The 17,434-nt window shown below is 34.9% G+C and overlaps 1 protein-coding gene across 1 annotated transcript; it reads left to right on the forward strand.

Moving 5' to 3' along the window:
- Positions 1 to 3,635: 3,635 nt before the first annotated feature.
- LOC120259937 lies at positions 3,636 to 4,394 on the forward strand. The gene has a single exon (XM_039267394.1). The coding sequence runs from the start codon at positions 3,636 to 3,638 to the stop codon at positions 4,392 to 4,394; it is 759 nt and encodes a 252-aa protein (XP_039123328.1).
- The last annotated feature ends 13,040 nt before the right edge of the window (positions 4,395 to 17,434 follow it).

A 17,434-nucleotide genomic window follows, 5' to 3' on the forward strand; every position in this document is an offset into this window, starting at 1 on the left:
TTATATATTTGTTGAGCATGCGAGCACCAATAGAAAAAACTGATTCAGATGCAACAGTTGTTATTGGGATAGCAAAGACATCACTTGCATTAAGGCAAAAATTGGGAACCTATGCTTATAATTCTTCCAATACTCCAACACATCCAAATCTTCATAATATGCAAACTAAAGCTTTGGCTCCTCCAAATAAAGATCCAATTGAGATTTCCCCGCACTTGTAATTGATTGACTCTCAAATGCTTTTATTTCCTATATTTAATAATTAGTATATGTTATCATAAAAAAATACAAACAAATTAGAGAAATAGAAAAAGAAAGAAAGAAAGTGTTATGACACTTACATCAAAGATTCTTTTGCCCTTACTTTTAATTCCTCCACCACCTTGTGTAGATGTAGGTGCAATGATAGAAGAAATTGCGTTTATATAAAAATAAATAAAATAAATAAATAAATTATAATAAATAAATTAAATGCATCTCCTAATTTAAATAAAAATAAAAATTATACAATACACAAATCTTAGGATCAGCCAAGAGCGCAGATTTCGAGGTGATAAAAAATATACAAATCTTACGGTCAGGCGAGATCACATATCTCGAGGTGATCTTAAATATTGAAATCCCAAAATCAGTTGAGAGCACAGATTTCTAAGCGATCTAAAATATTCAAATCACAAGATTAATTAAGAGCGTAGATCTTGAACTTATCTAAATATATACAAATCCCAAGATTAGCAGAGAGCACTTATCTCGAGGCAGTCTAAAATATACAAATCTCAAGATCAACCGAGAATATATATCTCGAGGGGATCTAAAATATTCAAATCCTAAGATCAGGTAAGAGCACATATCTTGAGGTGATCTAAAATATACAAAGCTCAAGATCAGTTGAGAGCACATATCTCTAGGTGATCTAAAATATCCAAATCCCAAGATCAGCTAAAAGCACAGATCTTGAGACGATCTAAAAATATCCAAATCTTAGGATCAGCCTAGAGCACATATCTCGAGACGATCTAAAAATATCTAAATCTCAGGATCAGCTGAGAGTACAGATCTCGAGGCGATCTAAAATATCCAAATCTCAAGATTACCAGTGAATGCAAATCACGAGGCAAAAAGATCAAATCTGATAAAAAATAATAAAAATAATATTAATAAATAAAAAAAATTAAATCCGATATATATAAAATAAAATAAAATAAAATAAAATAAAATAAATCAAATATGATAAAAATAAAAACAATTAATCAAATAAAATAACAATAATGATAATAAAAATTAGAAACTAAAATAAAATCAAATAAGTTAAATAAGATATATATCAAATCATGTAAATATATATATATAATAATAATAATCTAAATCAGATAAAGATAATATACATATATATAGTAAATAATAATAATAATAATAATAATAAAAAGAAAATAAATAAAATAAAATTGTCGTGGTCGCCGCCACGATCAAGAAAACCGCCATCATGATCAATATAACAGCTCCGTGACCAAACACGATGTGAAGCTTATATGCTTTTAAAAAGATGGAGGATAGCAGAGCAAGGGAGGAGGACGAGCGAAGGGGAGTAAGACGAAGGAGAAGAAAAGAGGCTAATGAAAGAGCAAAAGAGAAAAAGCATTTGAAGAAGATAAGAGAATAGGAAGGTGCTGACATCTCTCCCCCACACCTACATATTTATCTACATATATATATAAAAAGAAAGTCGCTGCCTACCATCACGGCCGTCTTGTTGTTGTTGCAGCCAAAGAAAAAAATTGAAGCCGTACATCACTGCCATCACATTTCCCAACCACCGTAGATGGACGAACAAGCCAGAGTCGAGGTCGCCCCGCCGCCACAGGTGGTGATATGGCCGATGATTGAGAAAAGGAGGATGAAGGCATGGCACCGAAAGGCCATCATGTTGTTGAAACCATAGGTCCTCCTCTTCCAAGACTCCTCCTAGGCCCGCCGCCACCGCCGGTGGCTAGATGTCCTATGTGCTAGAACCTTCAAATTCCTTTTTTGGTGATCCGTGCATCGGTTGTTGCTGCATCGGTGCCGAAGCATGAAATGAATTTAAAGAAGCGGGTTGTGAACATCGGGATAGGACTCATCTCATCTTCTGGAACGATGTGGATCTCTACAAAGATCGGCTTTTGGCAGGGAAAAGCGGGATCGGGCTAATTGATCGATTCAACATATTTAAATTCTTGACAGGTTTGCCAGGCAAATCCGAAGGTTCTCATTAGAGAGTTATATCGACGGGAAGGATGACCAGAGGCTTGATGATTGTCTCCGATACTACCTTGTTAGATAAAAGAAGGCGCTTGTGAATGCTTGGTTTGCACCTAGAATCGCAAGAGCTTGAGAAGATTGACAAGGCTCGGCGAGTGTGCTTGTCGGGACAAGCACAGGTGGTCTCACAATGTTTTTCTGATGGAGTCCAAGCTCTCATAAAAACTAATAAATAAATAAATAAATAAATAAAAATGACAAAGAAGAGAGATGCCGATCAAGGAAACGGTGGTGAGCTGGCCAAGTTCGCGTGCATTGAGAATTATCCCCACCATGATCATTCCAAATTCATCCTCAAGCTAAGAGCTCACTCAGGCAGAGGTGTTCATCGTGCTGGATTAGGTTTTCAAGCGAGCGTTCATGGTGCAAGGACTAAAGATGGAGGAGCTCTTGAATAAATCCAAGAGACGAGTTCATGGGACCAAAATGTTATGAAGGATGAAAATATAGGCAATGGGCTAGCTTTGCTTAAAGTTGGCAGTGAAATAGTTGAAAATGAGGCTATGGTAGCTAAAGTTCTTCAAAGAAGTGGAGATCTAGTGGAGTTATTCAATGTTTCTAGGAAATTTCCAGAGTTGATTTGCTGCCCAGGTTTTAAAACATGGAAATACCATACAGGGCATGATAATATACAAGAAAAGACTATGATAATTGAAGTTGTTACTGGGACAGAAAATGCTTGGAATCGAGTCATGATGGTGATAACAATGTGGAAACTATTGATATTGCTGTTGACATGAAAGAAGCTATGAGTGATGTATGTGAAGTTTCTGGCATGAGCAGATAACTAGAAGATTTGAATGATGAAACCAAAGTTGATAGTATAAAGTCACTCTACGGTATTTGTGAATTGTTTTACATTAAAGGCTACCTTGTCATTAGAAAAATTGATGCTAATCATGTGAAGAGGATTTACTACATATATATAAAAAAGCAGTTCATAATATACTTCAATTTAACTTTCAAAGGTTTATTGTGTTGAATGCTATGCTCAGAATGTCAATGATGGTGGCCCAAAGTTAGCACTATGAATACATGACTTGCACGTAATGCAATGCATCATCTTATCTAGTGAAATTTCGTGCAAACTACTTTATAGTTTATTATGTTTACTTCTGTAGCTTATGTACTTTTTTGAAGTTTTAATCACGTGGCTGGTGTCTCAGCCACCATGTTAAAGTAGTATAAGTATGTACCCTTTGTTTTGAAATCAAGCAGAACCAAGTTTGGTTTCTCAACTTTCTTATCTATTATCCATCCACTTTATTTGCCAGCCTTGTTCATCACTTTCCTTTCAACAGTAGTATCAAAGACAAAATCTCTACCTGTAACGACTGATGGCTGGAAATGCAGGTAGCTCTTCCTTCTCCACTATCGCTCCTTATTTTAATGGTGAAGGTTACAACTTATGGAGCTTAAAAATGGAAACCTTACTCCTCTCAAAGAAGTTTTGGGGAGTAGTTGACAAAGGCTTTGATGAAGAAGAAGATGATGCTCAGCGTCTAGAAGACAATGTCCAGAAGAATGCCAAAGCACTATTTCTAATCCAACAGGCATTGGAAGAAAGAATACTGATTAGTATTTTAGGAACAAGAGCAACAAATAAGGCATGGGATATTTTCAAAAAGGAGTATCAAGGATGTTCCAAAAGCTCAACTGCAAAGCTTCATTCCTATCGACAAGAGTACAAGAATCTTCTGATAAAGAATAGGGAATCAATGCAAGACTACATAAGTAGAGTATTAACTACTGCTTATCACATTCAAGCACTTGGTGAAGAACTTGATGAGAAGGCTATTGTTGGTAAGATCCTCCATAACCTCTCACCAAAGTTTTGTCACGTTGTTTCGTCTATTGTAGAAGCTAAAGACCTTTCAATACTCATGATCGACGAGCTCAGTGGATCTCTAAAAGGGCATGAAGGAAGACTTGATATGGAGTCTGACCAAGTTGAGGTGAAAGCCTTCCACATTAAAGGAGAAGCATTTTCAGCTAATCACACTATGAATGCAGGAAGAGACAGAGACTGTGGAGGCTTTAGAGGAAAAGGAAGAGGACGAGGCTCTAAACTAAAGGAAGCCCAGTATGAGAAATAACATAACAAGGCTTATATCTAGTGTTATAATTATAAGAAGTTTGGGCACTACAAATCATAGTGTTGGTATAAGGAGAATGCAGCAAATGTCATAGAAGAAGAATTCGAAGTGACACACTTAATCATGGCCGGGAGTGGAGTTGATGATCAACATGAGGATGTTTGGTTACCGAATAGTGGGTGCATCAATCATATAACAGGCATCAAGAGTTTTTTCCGAACTCTAGATGAGTCCAAACAACAAGTTGTTTATTTGGGTGATAATCAGGTGATGAAAGTTGAAGGTGTAGGAACTATAAGTTTCAAGACGAAAAAGAGGCTAAACTAAAGAACTAGATCAAGTTCAATATGTGCCCAAGCTTGCTCACAACCTTTTGAGTGTTGGGCAGCTTCTCAGTGGAGACTACACAGTTGTGTTTGATGACCACGAATATATTATCAAAAACAAGGAAACAGTAGCGGAGCTTGCTCGTTTGAATATGTCTGAACACAAGCTATTTCCTCTCACTATCAACGAAGTTAGAGGTGTTCATGTAGCATTTAGCAAGATAGGTGAGTCTCATCTATTGCATGAAAGGTACGGGCATTTGAACATTAACAACTTGCAACAGTTATCAAGAGAAAATCTCGTGGATGGACTTCCAGAAATTATCGCAACAAATCCATGTGAGGGTTGCGCCTAGGGGAAGCAGACTAGGCATCCATTTCCTGAAGAGTGTACACGGAGATCAACCCATCCATTAGAGCTAATACATGGGGATCTATATGGATCGATGCAAACTAAGTCCCACAGAGGTAATTCCTATTTCATGTTTCTCACTGATGATTGCACTCGATATTCTTGGGTGTATTTCCTCCAGGCAAAGTCTCAAGCTTTGGAGTTTTTCAAAGTGTTTAAAGCTTTTGGTGAAAAGCAACTCGGCCTCCCTATGAAAGCTCTAAGAACTGACTGAGGAGGAGAATTCACCTCTAGAGAATTCTAATCCTTTTGTGAAGAGCATGGGATTAAATACCAGTTGATAACCCCTCACTCATCGCAGTAGAATGGCGTCATTGAAAGATGAAGCAAAATGGTGGCAGACATGAGTCGTTGTATGTTGAAGCAACAAGGGTTGCCAACTGATCTCTAGGGAAAAGCTGTAGCAGATGCTGTATATATTCTTAACTGATCTCTCACCAGAGTACTGAGTAAAGTCACACCTTATGAAGCCTTGATCGGAGTAAGACCAGCCGTTCAACATCTAAGAATGTTTGGGTGCTTGGCATTTGTATTGAATCCATCTCAACATAAAGGTAAATTTGAATATAAGTCAAAGAAGCATGTATTCATTGGCTACAGTGGACAGTCAGAGGGGTACAAACTACTCAATCCTTTGACAAGTAAGGTCACGGTCAGCAGAGAAGTGTTATTTCATGAGAAGAAAGCATGGAAGTGGGAGAACACTGTTGGCTCTTCTCAAATCTCATCAACTTTGGAAGATGACATGGACCATAGTGATGATGACACATTAGAAGAAGTCCAAAATACTCCACAGTTATTGCAAGGTAGCAGCTCATCATCCATTGAAGACTCACTAGTGAACCATAATGTAAAGTATAAAACTTTGCAACTTTGCATGAACTTTATAACTCATACTCATTCCCCCTTGCAATAGGAGACCCTGGGTCATTTGAAGATGCTTGTGAGTCTGAGGAGTGGAAGGCCGCCATGGAATAACACCTGTACTCTCACCATACTACCGGAAAGGGAAGAAACCCATCGAATTGAAATGGATATTCAAATCTAAATTTCTCCTGGATGGTACACTACACAAAAGGAAAGCGAGGTTGGTGGAGTAGACTTCAAAGAGGTGTTTTCCCCTGTTACAAGGCTTGAAATAGTAAGGATCTTCCTTTCTATAGCTGCACAAAAGCATTGGCCTATGTTCCAGTTGGATGTGAAGTTTGCATTCCTCAATGGAGACCTTCAAGAAGATGTATATGTTACCCATCCTCAAGGGTATGTTCAACCTGGCAAAGAAGATCTTGTTTGCAAATTAAACAAGGCCCTTTACAGGCTCCGTCAAGCCCCACAAGCATGGTATACTAAAATTGATCTTCACTTCACCAAGCTTGGGTTCTCAAGAAGTCAGTGTGAACCAATTGTTTACAAAAGAATAAATGAAGACTCAAACATTTTGCTTCTCTGTTTATATGTTGATGATATAATTTTCATGGGATCTTCTCTTCAAAAGGTGAATGAATTCAAAGAAAACATGATGCAGACATTCACAAATGATGGACTTTGGATTACTACACTATTTCCTTGGGCTTGAGGTAAAACAACAACCTAGTTGTATATTTATATGTCAAAAAATAATAAACAAGAAGTACTGAAGAAGTTTGGAATGCTAAACAGCAGAAGTTATGCCACCCCTCTAAACTTGAATGAAAAGCTCAAATGAAGAAATTCTGCAGTATTGTTGGAAGCCTACTATACCTCACACACACGTGCCCAGATCCTATGTTCACTATGAGCCTGATCTCCAAGTTTGTGCAATCACCTACAAAGCATCATATGGGAACAGTAAAATGGGTTCTTCATTATTTATCAGTGACCATCAATATGGGACTCAAATATCAATGTGTTGAGAAGTTTCACTTGCAAGGATATGTTGATAGTGATTAGGGGTGGCTCATGTGATGACCAGAGAGGCACCACTAAATGGGTGTTTTCATCTAAGGGTAGGGTGCAGTGGCTTGGGCTTCAAAGCGGCAGGAAATTGCCACACTCTCAAGCACAGAAGCTGTATACATTGCACTAACCTTAGCCACCCGTCAAGCCGTATGGATGAGCCAGTTACCGGCAGACATGAGAGTCCCACAGAGCAGCGAAACCATTATACATTGTGATAATCAATTGGCTATAGCCATTGCCAGAAATCCAGCACAGCATGGGAGAACCAAACATATAGACGTGCATTTTCATTTCATCTGGAGTTTGATAGCTGATGCAGTGATCAAAATGGTACACTGTAGTACACACGATAACCTTGCTGATGTTCTCACGAAAGCTATCGAGACCAACGCATGAGGAGTTGAGACATCGGCTGGGGATTTTGGATTTCTCAGCATAGGGAGTGTGTTGAATGCTATGCTCAGAAAGTCAGTGATGGTGGCTCAAAGTTCAAAGTTAGCACTGTGAATGCATGACTTGCACATAATGCAATGCATCAACTTATCTAGTGAAATTTCATGCATACTACTTTATAGTTTATTATGTTTACTTCTGTAGCTTATGTACTTTTCTTAATCTTTAATCACATGGGCTGGTGTCTCAGTCAACATGTTAAAGTAGTATAAATATGTACCCTTTGTTTTGAAATCAAGTAGAACTAAGTTTGGGTTTCTGAACTCGCTTATCTACTATCCATCCACTTTATTAGCCAACCTTGTTCATCACGTTCTTTTCAACATATTGTTGATCCAATTATCAACCTGAAGGAGGATATCAATCACACAAATAATATGTTCAGATAACCATTGAATATCATGAGGCCAATGAAGGTTTTGAGTCAAGGGAACAAAATGTTGAAGCTTTAGCTAGTAACTCAGAGCCTTCTAGGTATTCTTGCAATATATAAATATATATATATATAAAATCGATAAAGACAAGCACAAGGCTCAATATATATATATATATATATATATAAAAATTAATAAATAAATAAATATTTACGGGGCTCATGCATGCTTGGAATAAGTAAAGCAAAGTTAAGCATTTGTTGTCATTTGAAAAGTGTAATGTATATATATATATATATATATATATATATATAAATTCAAAAGTGCATCTCCCACCATGAAAGAGAGGTACATCAGAATGAATAAGTGATAAGCATGGATATGAGAAAAAATATATAGCCATTTTGCAAAAGCTTAACAAAATGGTGGATACTACTCTGGCCTCCGAGCTTGGATACTAACTTGATACAGAGCAATTTATAGGGCATGAACATTGTGGTGATCAATGATAACTTGTCTTGCACCATGGTTATTTGTCACGGAAAGTTGAATTTGTCACGAAAAGTTGAAACCTATGCAGATATGTCAAGCTTGAACATCATTTCATTCTATCCAAAGCAACACCATAGATTAGTCAATGATTAAAATTCCCATCCCGAAGTAATGACAAAAATACTCATTCTGAAGCAATAACAAAACTACTGATTCCAAAGCAATGGCAAGAAGGCTCATCTCGAGGCAGCGTCAATTTCTAAAATAAATATATAAATTTCAATGTGGCAATGAGATATATATCTCAAAACGGCAATGAGGCATATAATGCAGTGACAAGGCATAGGTAGTGGTAGCGACATATATATAAGTTATATGTTCACATATAAAGGATGTAATGAATATATATATATATATATATATAGTGAATAATTAAATTTACAATTCGCAAATTTTCTTGCCTTTACTTGTACTTGAGCCCTTAATATGAGGTTCCCAAGATTTTAATTATGGGTAATTAATGATAGAGGTCTGCCTCCATTAGGAATGGAAGAGTCCACAAAAATAAAATAAACAAAATAAATTACATTTGTGATTCTATATATCGCCTGGTGCCTCCTTACCGGCATGACGCCAGGGTAAGTATTTTCGATCCCACAAATTGTGGTTGTGAAGAACTTGACTTATTAGCATTTGAATAATGCTAAAAAAGTGTGTATAGCTTTGTTCTCTCAAGTGACACCTTCTCTTGGCATTTAGTAAAATCACTCGCAACCTTCACATAAAAATACTCCAATATTGACAATTAATTCATGGATCAAAAACAGCCCCAAATGCAAGCACCATGCTATATTGTCTCCAATCTTTATCAAACTTTTCTTTCATCCTTCTACACATGTCACTAATGACCACATCTTCACTTGACAAGTTTTCTTTTTAATAAAACATCAATCTTCCAAACTTGCATAAAATACAAGTTTGATGTAGGATAAGAAGATCCCAAGATCAAGTTAGTAGTGTCATAAAATGGATCCAAGAACTCATACATTTTCTCTCCTCTTTTCTACTCTTTCATTTGAAGGACAATACTTATAATTTCTATCATTCAATTGAAGAGAAGCAAACACCCTTTTATATTTAATAAATTTATCCAACATTAAATATGTCAAATTTCTATGGGTGGATACATCTAATCGTAAGCTAATATTGGTGTCGGTGTTGCCAACTGCGCCTACACATTCTTCAAATTTTTTCATTCTACTTTCTGAACCCTTAACATATTTGACAGATTCTTTGATTTTATGCAAAGCATCATGAGCTACTTTCAAACCTTCTTGCACAATGAGATTCAAAATGTGAGCTGAATAACGAATATGAAAAAATTCTCCACCACATAACAAACTATCATGCAAAGATAGCTGCTCATTCTAAATATCTTGCATATTGTCATTGCTAGATGCATTATCCAATGTCAAAGAAAATACGTTTTCCTCAATTCCCCATTTTTTCAAAAATATAAATATATTTGCAGCCAACTCAACTCCCGAATGTGGAGGAAGCAATTTAGCAATGTTCAGAATTTTACTGTTCAATTTCCAATTTTCATGAACAAAATGTCTCGTTAAGCAAATGTAGCCCTCACTAGTGCATGCAGTCCACACATATGAAGTTAAGCAAATTCTGTTTAGAATATTACCCAAAACATGCTTAAGTTTCCCTTTCTCTCTCATATAAATTCTTGTAATATCAGAAATATAAGTATTTCTAGAAATACAAACACCATCAGGATTTCCATATTTTATCCAAGATCTGATGCCATCATATTCAACAAATGAAAATGAAAAATTATGTTTTATAACTACAGTAGATAATAAGTCACATGCAATTTTTTGATCTACTTTCTTAGACCTTATCTTCCCTTCATGATCAAAAAAACATTTGTCCCACATCATTGAATTTAATCATTTTTCAGTTATCCTTGTGACGTCTTAATGAAGAAGTCCCATACTTTTTTCCACCACATTTATATTCTTTCTTACATCCCTTGCATTCGGCTATTTGTATGCTATCTTGATCAAACCCCTTCTTTATAAAAAAATTTCAAACATCAAAAAATTCTTTCGCCTTTTTAGTTGTATCCTTACTAGATTTAGTGATTTCCAATTGTTCTTCATCTAAATTCACACTTTGATTCAAAGATACAGATTCCATGATTTTTATTTATTCTGCAAATGTGTATGAAAAATATAAGAAACATCATACATAACAAGATATAATTACTTCAAAAAAAATGATTGGATTATGCTAATAGTTTGTATACATATATATTATATTAAATAATATACTCAAGGAAGTCAAACTAATTCCTATAAACAAACAATAATTCATGAAAGAACAACATAAACTACAAGAGCAACTGTAAAATAAAATGAAACAAAAGAAAATTAAATTAATGCAATGCTTCAGTTACAAGAAACTCTAACAAAAAAAATAAAAACAATAGCTTCTCTTTTGTGCTTTGACCCCAAACTCATTAGGAGGTGCCTCCGTGAGAGAACCAACACTTTGAAGTGAAAAGTATATATTAAACCAAAATGATGGTAAATGAATGAAAGTACAATGATCTTAACATTCTTCACAGGTTAAGCATGCATTACATAATAAAGAAAAGCCAAATGATCTAATTAAATAAATAATGTTCCACAAATTACTCTGCCAAAACAAAAAAAATAGTGATCATTTCAAAGCTATCAAATCACTCCTGAAATTTAAGTGAATGATTATGTTGGTTCTATTGAAAGTATGAAATATATAAATTGTTTTGAGTAACAAAACAAAGAGTGATAAAGGCTATCTTCATGCCTTTCCTTTTTTAACAAAACAAGGCAAAGTCTATATCATTTCGAAATTCCAGCTGAGAACATCCAAGAAATTATCCCATACAACATTACATGTTATTACATAAATTCATACATCAAAGGAAGACTAAATAATGAATATCAAATAATATGAGATAAGGTTATGCCAAATTTCTTTTTGGTCCTTAATAATTATCACTTTCTGTCAGTAATTTGGATAGTAAACCATAATAAAACCACTACATATCAAATCACAACCATCCAAGCTCCAAAAATTATCAATTTTATACAAATAATTAATTAATCTGTCAACTAATGCTAGTATCATATCTTTATACATTGAAAACAAAAATTATCCCTCCCCCCAAACCCCATACCCACACCCAAAAACCTCAGGATATCAGTGCGACATCACCTACCAATATCATCAATCATAACCAGTGTTTTATCCTCATTCCCCCACCTTATAGGCCACTCATGTGCATGATTCTATTATTTCTATACAACTATGAAGTATATACACTAATTGCCTTACTTACTCCACTTGATATTTGCCAACTTTATTATAATTCTACACTTATTTCTTCTCTTTACTCCATTTGATCAATCAATTCACTAGACCAATCAGCTACAACATGCATGTCCCCAGAACAAGAAAAGAACATCAATGCTAAGAAAAAGTTTTCATGTTTACCTAAGACTAAAACTGATCATAAGAAGAATAATATAGCACATGCATAAAAATAAAGGAATAATAGAAAATGGGATAAACTCTCGAGTCCCCATTTCATGCTTAAAAATCATCATCAACACCTAATCCTTTCCATTTCAAACCTCAAATAGCTTAAAAATCAATCACACCTGAAGCAGGTCGGAGGACAAGAGGCTGTCAATGTGGGAAGGGTGAGGAGGAGTTGTTGAGAAATTAAGCCCTTGTTGTCAAATCAAAGGAATGAACGGGTCAGAGTTGGAGACAATGCCTGAGTCGGAGTCAACATCAGAGGTGGCGTTTGAAGCGTTTGGACGCCACGGCGGTGTTAGGGTTCTTGTCCTCTTGAGACTTGAGAGTGCAAATCGTTAGATGAATGATTCATTCAAATCCAGATTCAAAGAAATATTTTTAAAAAAATATTTTTTTTATTAATTAAAGGGGAGGGCCTGCCCGCCAAAAGCCCACCCTAGCCCGCCAAAGACCATAACCCAAATGGGTTGACCCGTTTAGGCCCGTTTCCAAATAGGCCTATAAAAGGCCAGCCTAACCAGCCAATTTTTGTTGGCGGGGCGGGCCAGCCTGACAGGTTAGTCCCATTTTGACAGCTCTACCTTCTAGTGCTCTCCTCTGTATCCAATAGACTAGAAGGTTTATCTTAATACACATGGACTGCGATGTTCAAAACTAATTAAAATGTCATCACAAGATTTATATGAACATCAAAATAAATGCCTATTTAATAAAAATAAGAATGAATAATATAAATGAAACACCCTAATATAAGTATCCTTGTTGGCATTCGAGGGCATAATCCTAACGTCTACATCATTGATTGTAAGAGGAAACAGGTTATGCTCTGATTTTTTGAATTTGGGACAGCTCCACATATTTTTTTTTTTGTGCTTAATAACACACTCTTGATTATCAAAGAAGAGAGTGTAACCTCCTTCCAATAATATTCCAACACTAAGAAGATTGTGGGCAATCTCATAAACAAATTGAACTCTTTCATGTTCTCTTACTTACCCTTTTCTTGTCTTGAATCTTAAAGTCCCCATTCCTTCTACTTTCATTACTCGATTGTCTCCCAATCGAACAACCTGCTGATAAGTAGTATCCAGGGACTGAAACAAGGACTTCATACTTGTCATGTGGTTGTTGCATCCACTGTCCAGTAGCCACACATCATTAATCTATTCTTCTGAGATGTTATCCACCATGAACAATTGAGTAACTTTATTATCTTCTTCAACAATATTAGATGAATTATCCTTCTACCAGCATTGGGATTTATAGTGTCCATACTTCTTACATTTATAACATTGAATATGAGTTTTACTTCTCCTACCTTCACTTTGAACTTTCTTCTACTCAGTCACACAACCTTTTCCTCCGCCCCACGAGCAACCCCTGAAACCTCCGTATCCTCTTCCTCTACCTGTATTGACTGTTGGGTTTGATGTAGAGCCTTCTTCCTTAGCATGAAATGCCCTCACTTCCACCTGATTTGTCTCCATGTCAAGTCTACTCTGATAACCCTTCAAAGAACCACTTAATTCATCCACTATGAGTGCAGTGAGATCCTTGGCTTCTACGATGGATGAAACCACGTGTCTAAACTTTGGTGAAAGGCTACAAAGTATTTTGCTAACCACCGACTGCTCAATGAGATTCTCTCCTAGACTTCTAATGTGATAGGTGACTGTTAGCACTCTGCTAACATAATCCTGAATGAAGTCTCCATTAGGGCTGGAAAAACAGGTTGGCGTGTCATGTTCATGTCGTGTTGACCTATGATTTTGACACGTTTTCCCATGACACGAACACAACACGATTATTAAAAAGGTCATTTTCTAGAACACCAACATGACACGTTAATTTGTACTTATATCTTTGAAAGTACATTTAATTATTTATTGATGTCTAAAAGAAATATTTTAATTATTCGCATACTATACACACAACTAATATTTTAATATAGAATTATCAAAAACACCTAAATATCTTAACAAACTAACTAGAGCTGTTGCATGTTTTTAAAAATGTTTAATATTATTAACATGGTTTAATACAAGCATATATGAGTAATTTTGTGGATTTTTGAGAATATCATATAGATCGTTAGGAAAAAATAATTATTTCAAAATTCAAAGCTCAATCCAAATATGAGATAATAATAATAATAATAATAATAATAATAATAATAATAATAATAATAATAATAATAATAATAATGAACCTAGAAAATGAAAGTTAGAAAATTAAATTTTCCCATTAAGCAAACATTTTTCAAAGAGTAAGATTCCCTAATGACTTGATTGAAACTTATAAGCTTCCCATGCAAGAACTCTATCTGATGACATGACAGACTCACAAGCTCTCTTCTTTTCCGACATTTAAATAAAATCCAAGGCACTACCACAAAGAATCCAGTGATAGTTGTGTGGGTAATGGCAATCTTGAGAAGAATTTTACAAAATTCCTAAAGGACTATAACATAATTTAAAAATCAAACAAATGATATATTCTCGATAGTGATTGACCCATAAATTTCTAGATATAAAAGACATTCTAATAAGGGCTATGATATCCATTCTCTCATGAACAGACAAGAAGAATGGTTTGGGATTTGGAGATCTTCTCTAGTAAATGGTGATTGAATCAATGGAGAGGCATCCATTGTTTCTCAGTGACATGATTTGTTAAGCTCACATAGGCAATTGTCACATGTATATGTGATTTCAGAGGAGTAAATAAAAGAGAATCACTTTATTTGGAGATTATAATCAAGATATCATGTCTGCTGGCTGGCAACTGGGGGACCTTGTGAATGTCAGGTGCTCTGATGAAGCTGAGAACCATGTGAAGAGTTATCACTTTGCCACTTTGTTGATTGTTCCTGTTTCAAAAATAGCATGCCCTTCATTTCAAAAAGAAAAAAAAAGACAAGGTTAAAAAAATAGAGTGAAAATATACACACTAGGTGAACATAATATACCAACTTGGCAACCTCTCATCATTCAAAATCACCCAGCACAAATAGTTTGGTGGCCACATTGTCTTATGCAACCTACTTTAACATTATCTTCAAACAAGGAACAAGTTACAAAAGATGAATATAAGCAATGACAAGGATATGCAGATTTTCAAAAAAGTTGATGTCCATGAGCTTAAACATACAATAAAATCAGAATTAGGTAATTAACTCACATAACTCAAAATTAGCTATCTAAATAAAACACAAATCATGAAAAGATATGACCACACTAAAGGTTGTGCACCATGTATATTTTTAAACATTGCAACTAAAACCGGTACTTCACTTAAACACAAACAATATAATACTTGCTGCTCAACTTTGATAAGCCAAGCATCAACTTGTTTCAACAATTCTTCTTGTGCTTTGTTCTTCTTCAGTGCAAGCAATGCCTTGTCTTTCCTCTTCTCTCGAATAAGATCTTTTGCCGCTTCCTTCTCAGCTTTAATCGCAGTTTCAAGCTGAAAAACAAAACATGTTCAATAAATTGAAGTAAAATAACAAGGAAAACTACAAAACTGCCTTCACAAAAAACATTCAGAATACATCAAGACTAAAGATTTCTCTCAATTGGATCACAAAAGTTATGGATTCTCACAAATAATCGAAGTAGAAGATGATGGACTTCCTTCTCTATCATTGGCATTAAGTTGTATAATGATTGCCAATTCTTCCACCTCATTTTGCAAAGCATCTACAAAACAATAATTAGATAACAAAAAAATGTATATCAAAATTATATTGAAATAGCAAAAACGTAAATAGAACATACATAAAAATATAATACCTTTTAGTCCATATATCCAATCTCAAGTACAAACCAATTCTTCAACCACATCAGGCTTTAGCACACTTCTATATTGGTTAAGAATCCTTCCTATAGTACTAAACATGCTTTCAGAAGCAATGGTCTTGATAGGAATCATGAGAATATCATGAGCCATAGATGTAACAATAGGACACCTAAATTAATTCCCTTTGCAATATGTCAACAAATCAAGTTCAATCTTCCTATCCAATCTAGGTTCATCCAAGTATAGCTCAAGTTCACATTTCTGCAGAATAGTCTCATCACTAGTGGCAGCATCAACCATCTTATAAAAAAATTAAAAACAATTCAGATTCACATAAAATATATATAGTACCAAAAAAATATTAATAAATACCTTCATCAAATCTTTTGATGCATTATCAGAGCAAGTTTCCGATGCAATATGAATTGTTGTAGCTAAACTGGTTGATCTATATATCAACTAAGATACATCCATGTAATGATCAAAAAGAGACTTAAGATCCCACCACAACTCTTCCACCTTAGTTTTTCCCATCTCCACACCATATATATCATTTTATAGCTCCATTCCACAAAATGAAACTTATATCGAGGATCCATAATTATAGCCATAGCTAGTAATTTATTGAAATCTTCCCAATATTTCTTAAATTTTTCAAGCATCACAGCAACCATAGAACTCATGTACTCATCAAATCCATCCACCCCATCTTTCATTTTCAAGTAAGCAGCCACCACTAAAGGAAAATACATGTTTGCAGTCAGATACTTTGAACCAAAGAATAGCTTGGTAATGGCATAAAAGAGAGCTAAAAATTTCTTCATTTTATCCATTTTCTCCAACTAATCTCTCAACAGACAATCCTTGAAGTTGGAGTCACTCAATTCTAAATGCATGAATGCACGATGATAATAAAGTGCACTTTTGAGCATGATGTAAGTTGAGTTCCATCTAATAGGAACATCTTGCTTTAATCCCTTTTTTCTATCAAGAGAACTATGAGCAACGCATTCAAGAAACTTTTTCTTCCTAACTTGAGAACCTTTCACATACTTAACCCATTCACGAATTTTAATGACACAAGAATCTATGCATTTCAATCAATCTTGAACCACTAAATTCTAAATATTAGCCCAACAACACATATGAATATACTTTCCACCACATACAAGTCCATTTTTGTTAAGTAACTAAGTTTTCAATAAATAGCACAAGTATCATTTGTAGAAGCATTGTCCAATGTTAATGTGAAAACCTTTAAATCAATCCCCCAGTCACAAAGAAAATTGTGAAAATTTTTTTCAGATAACGATATCCTGTTATGTGGAGGTGGCTTATAACAGAAGTTCAAAATTCGTTTACACAAAACTCAATCCTTATCAAGAAATTGAGCAGTTAAACATATGTAGCCATCAATAGTTAAAGATGACCAATAATCAGAATTCAAACAAATCCTTTCAGTTGACACCTCTAGCATAGTTTTAATATTATGTTTTTCCCTTTTAAACATCTTAAGACAATCAGCCTTACAAGTATTTCAGGAAACAATATGCAAATTAGACTTCAAATATGTCAAGATAGCTCTATTTCCTTCAAATTCCATAAATTGAAAGGGCAAATCATGCATAATAATTGAAAGGCATA

Source organism: Dioscorea cayenensis, chromosome 5, assembly GCF_009730915.1.
Source record: "Dioscorea cayenensis subsp. rotundata cultivar TDr96_F1 chromosome 5, TDr96_F1_v2_PseudoChromosome.rev07_lg8_w22 25.fasta, whole genome shotgun sequence".
Lineage (NCBI taxonomy): Eukaryota > Viridiplantae > Streptophyta > Magnoliopsida > Dioscoreales > Dioscoreaceae > Dioscorea > Dioscorea cayenensis.

Excerpts from the sequence above, each read along its gene's own strand:
- LOC120259937 (XM_039267394.1), top strand. The coding sequence starts at position 3,636 with ATGGCTGGAAATGCAGGTAGCTCTTCCTTCTCCACTATCGCTCCTTAT.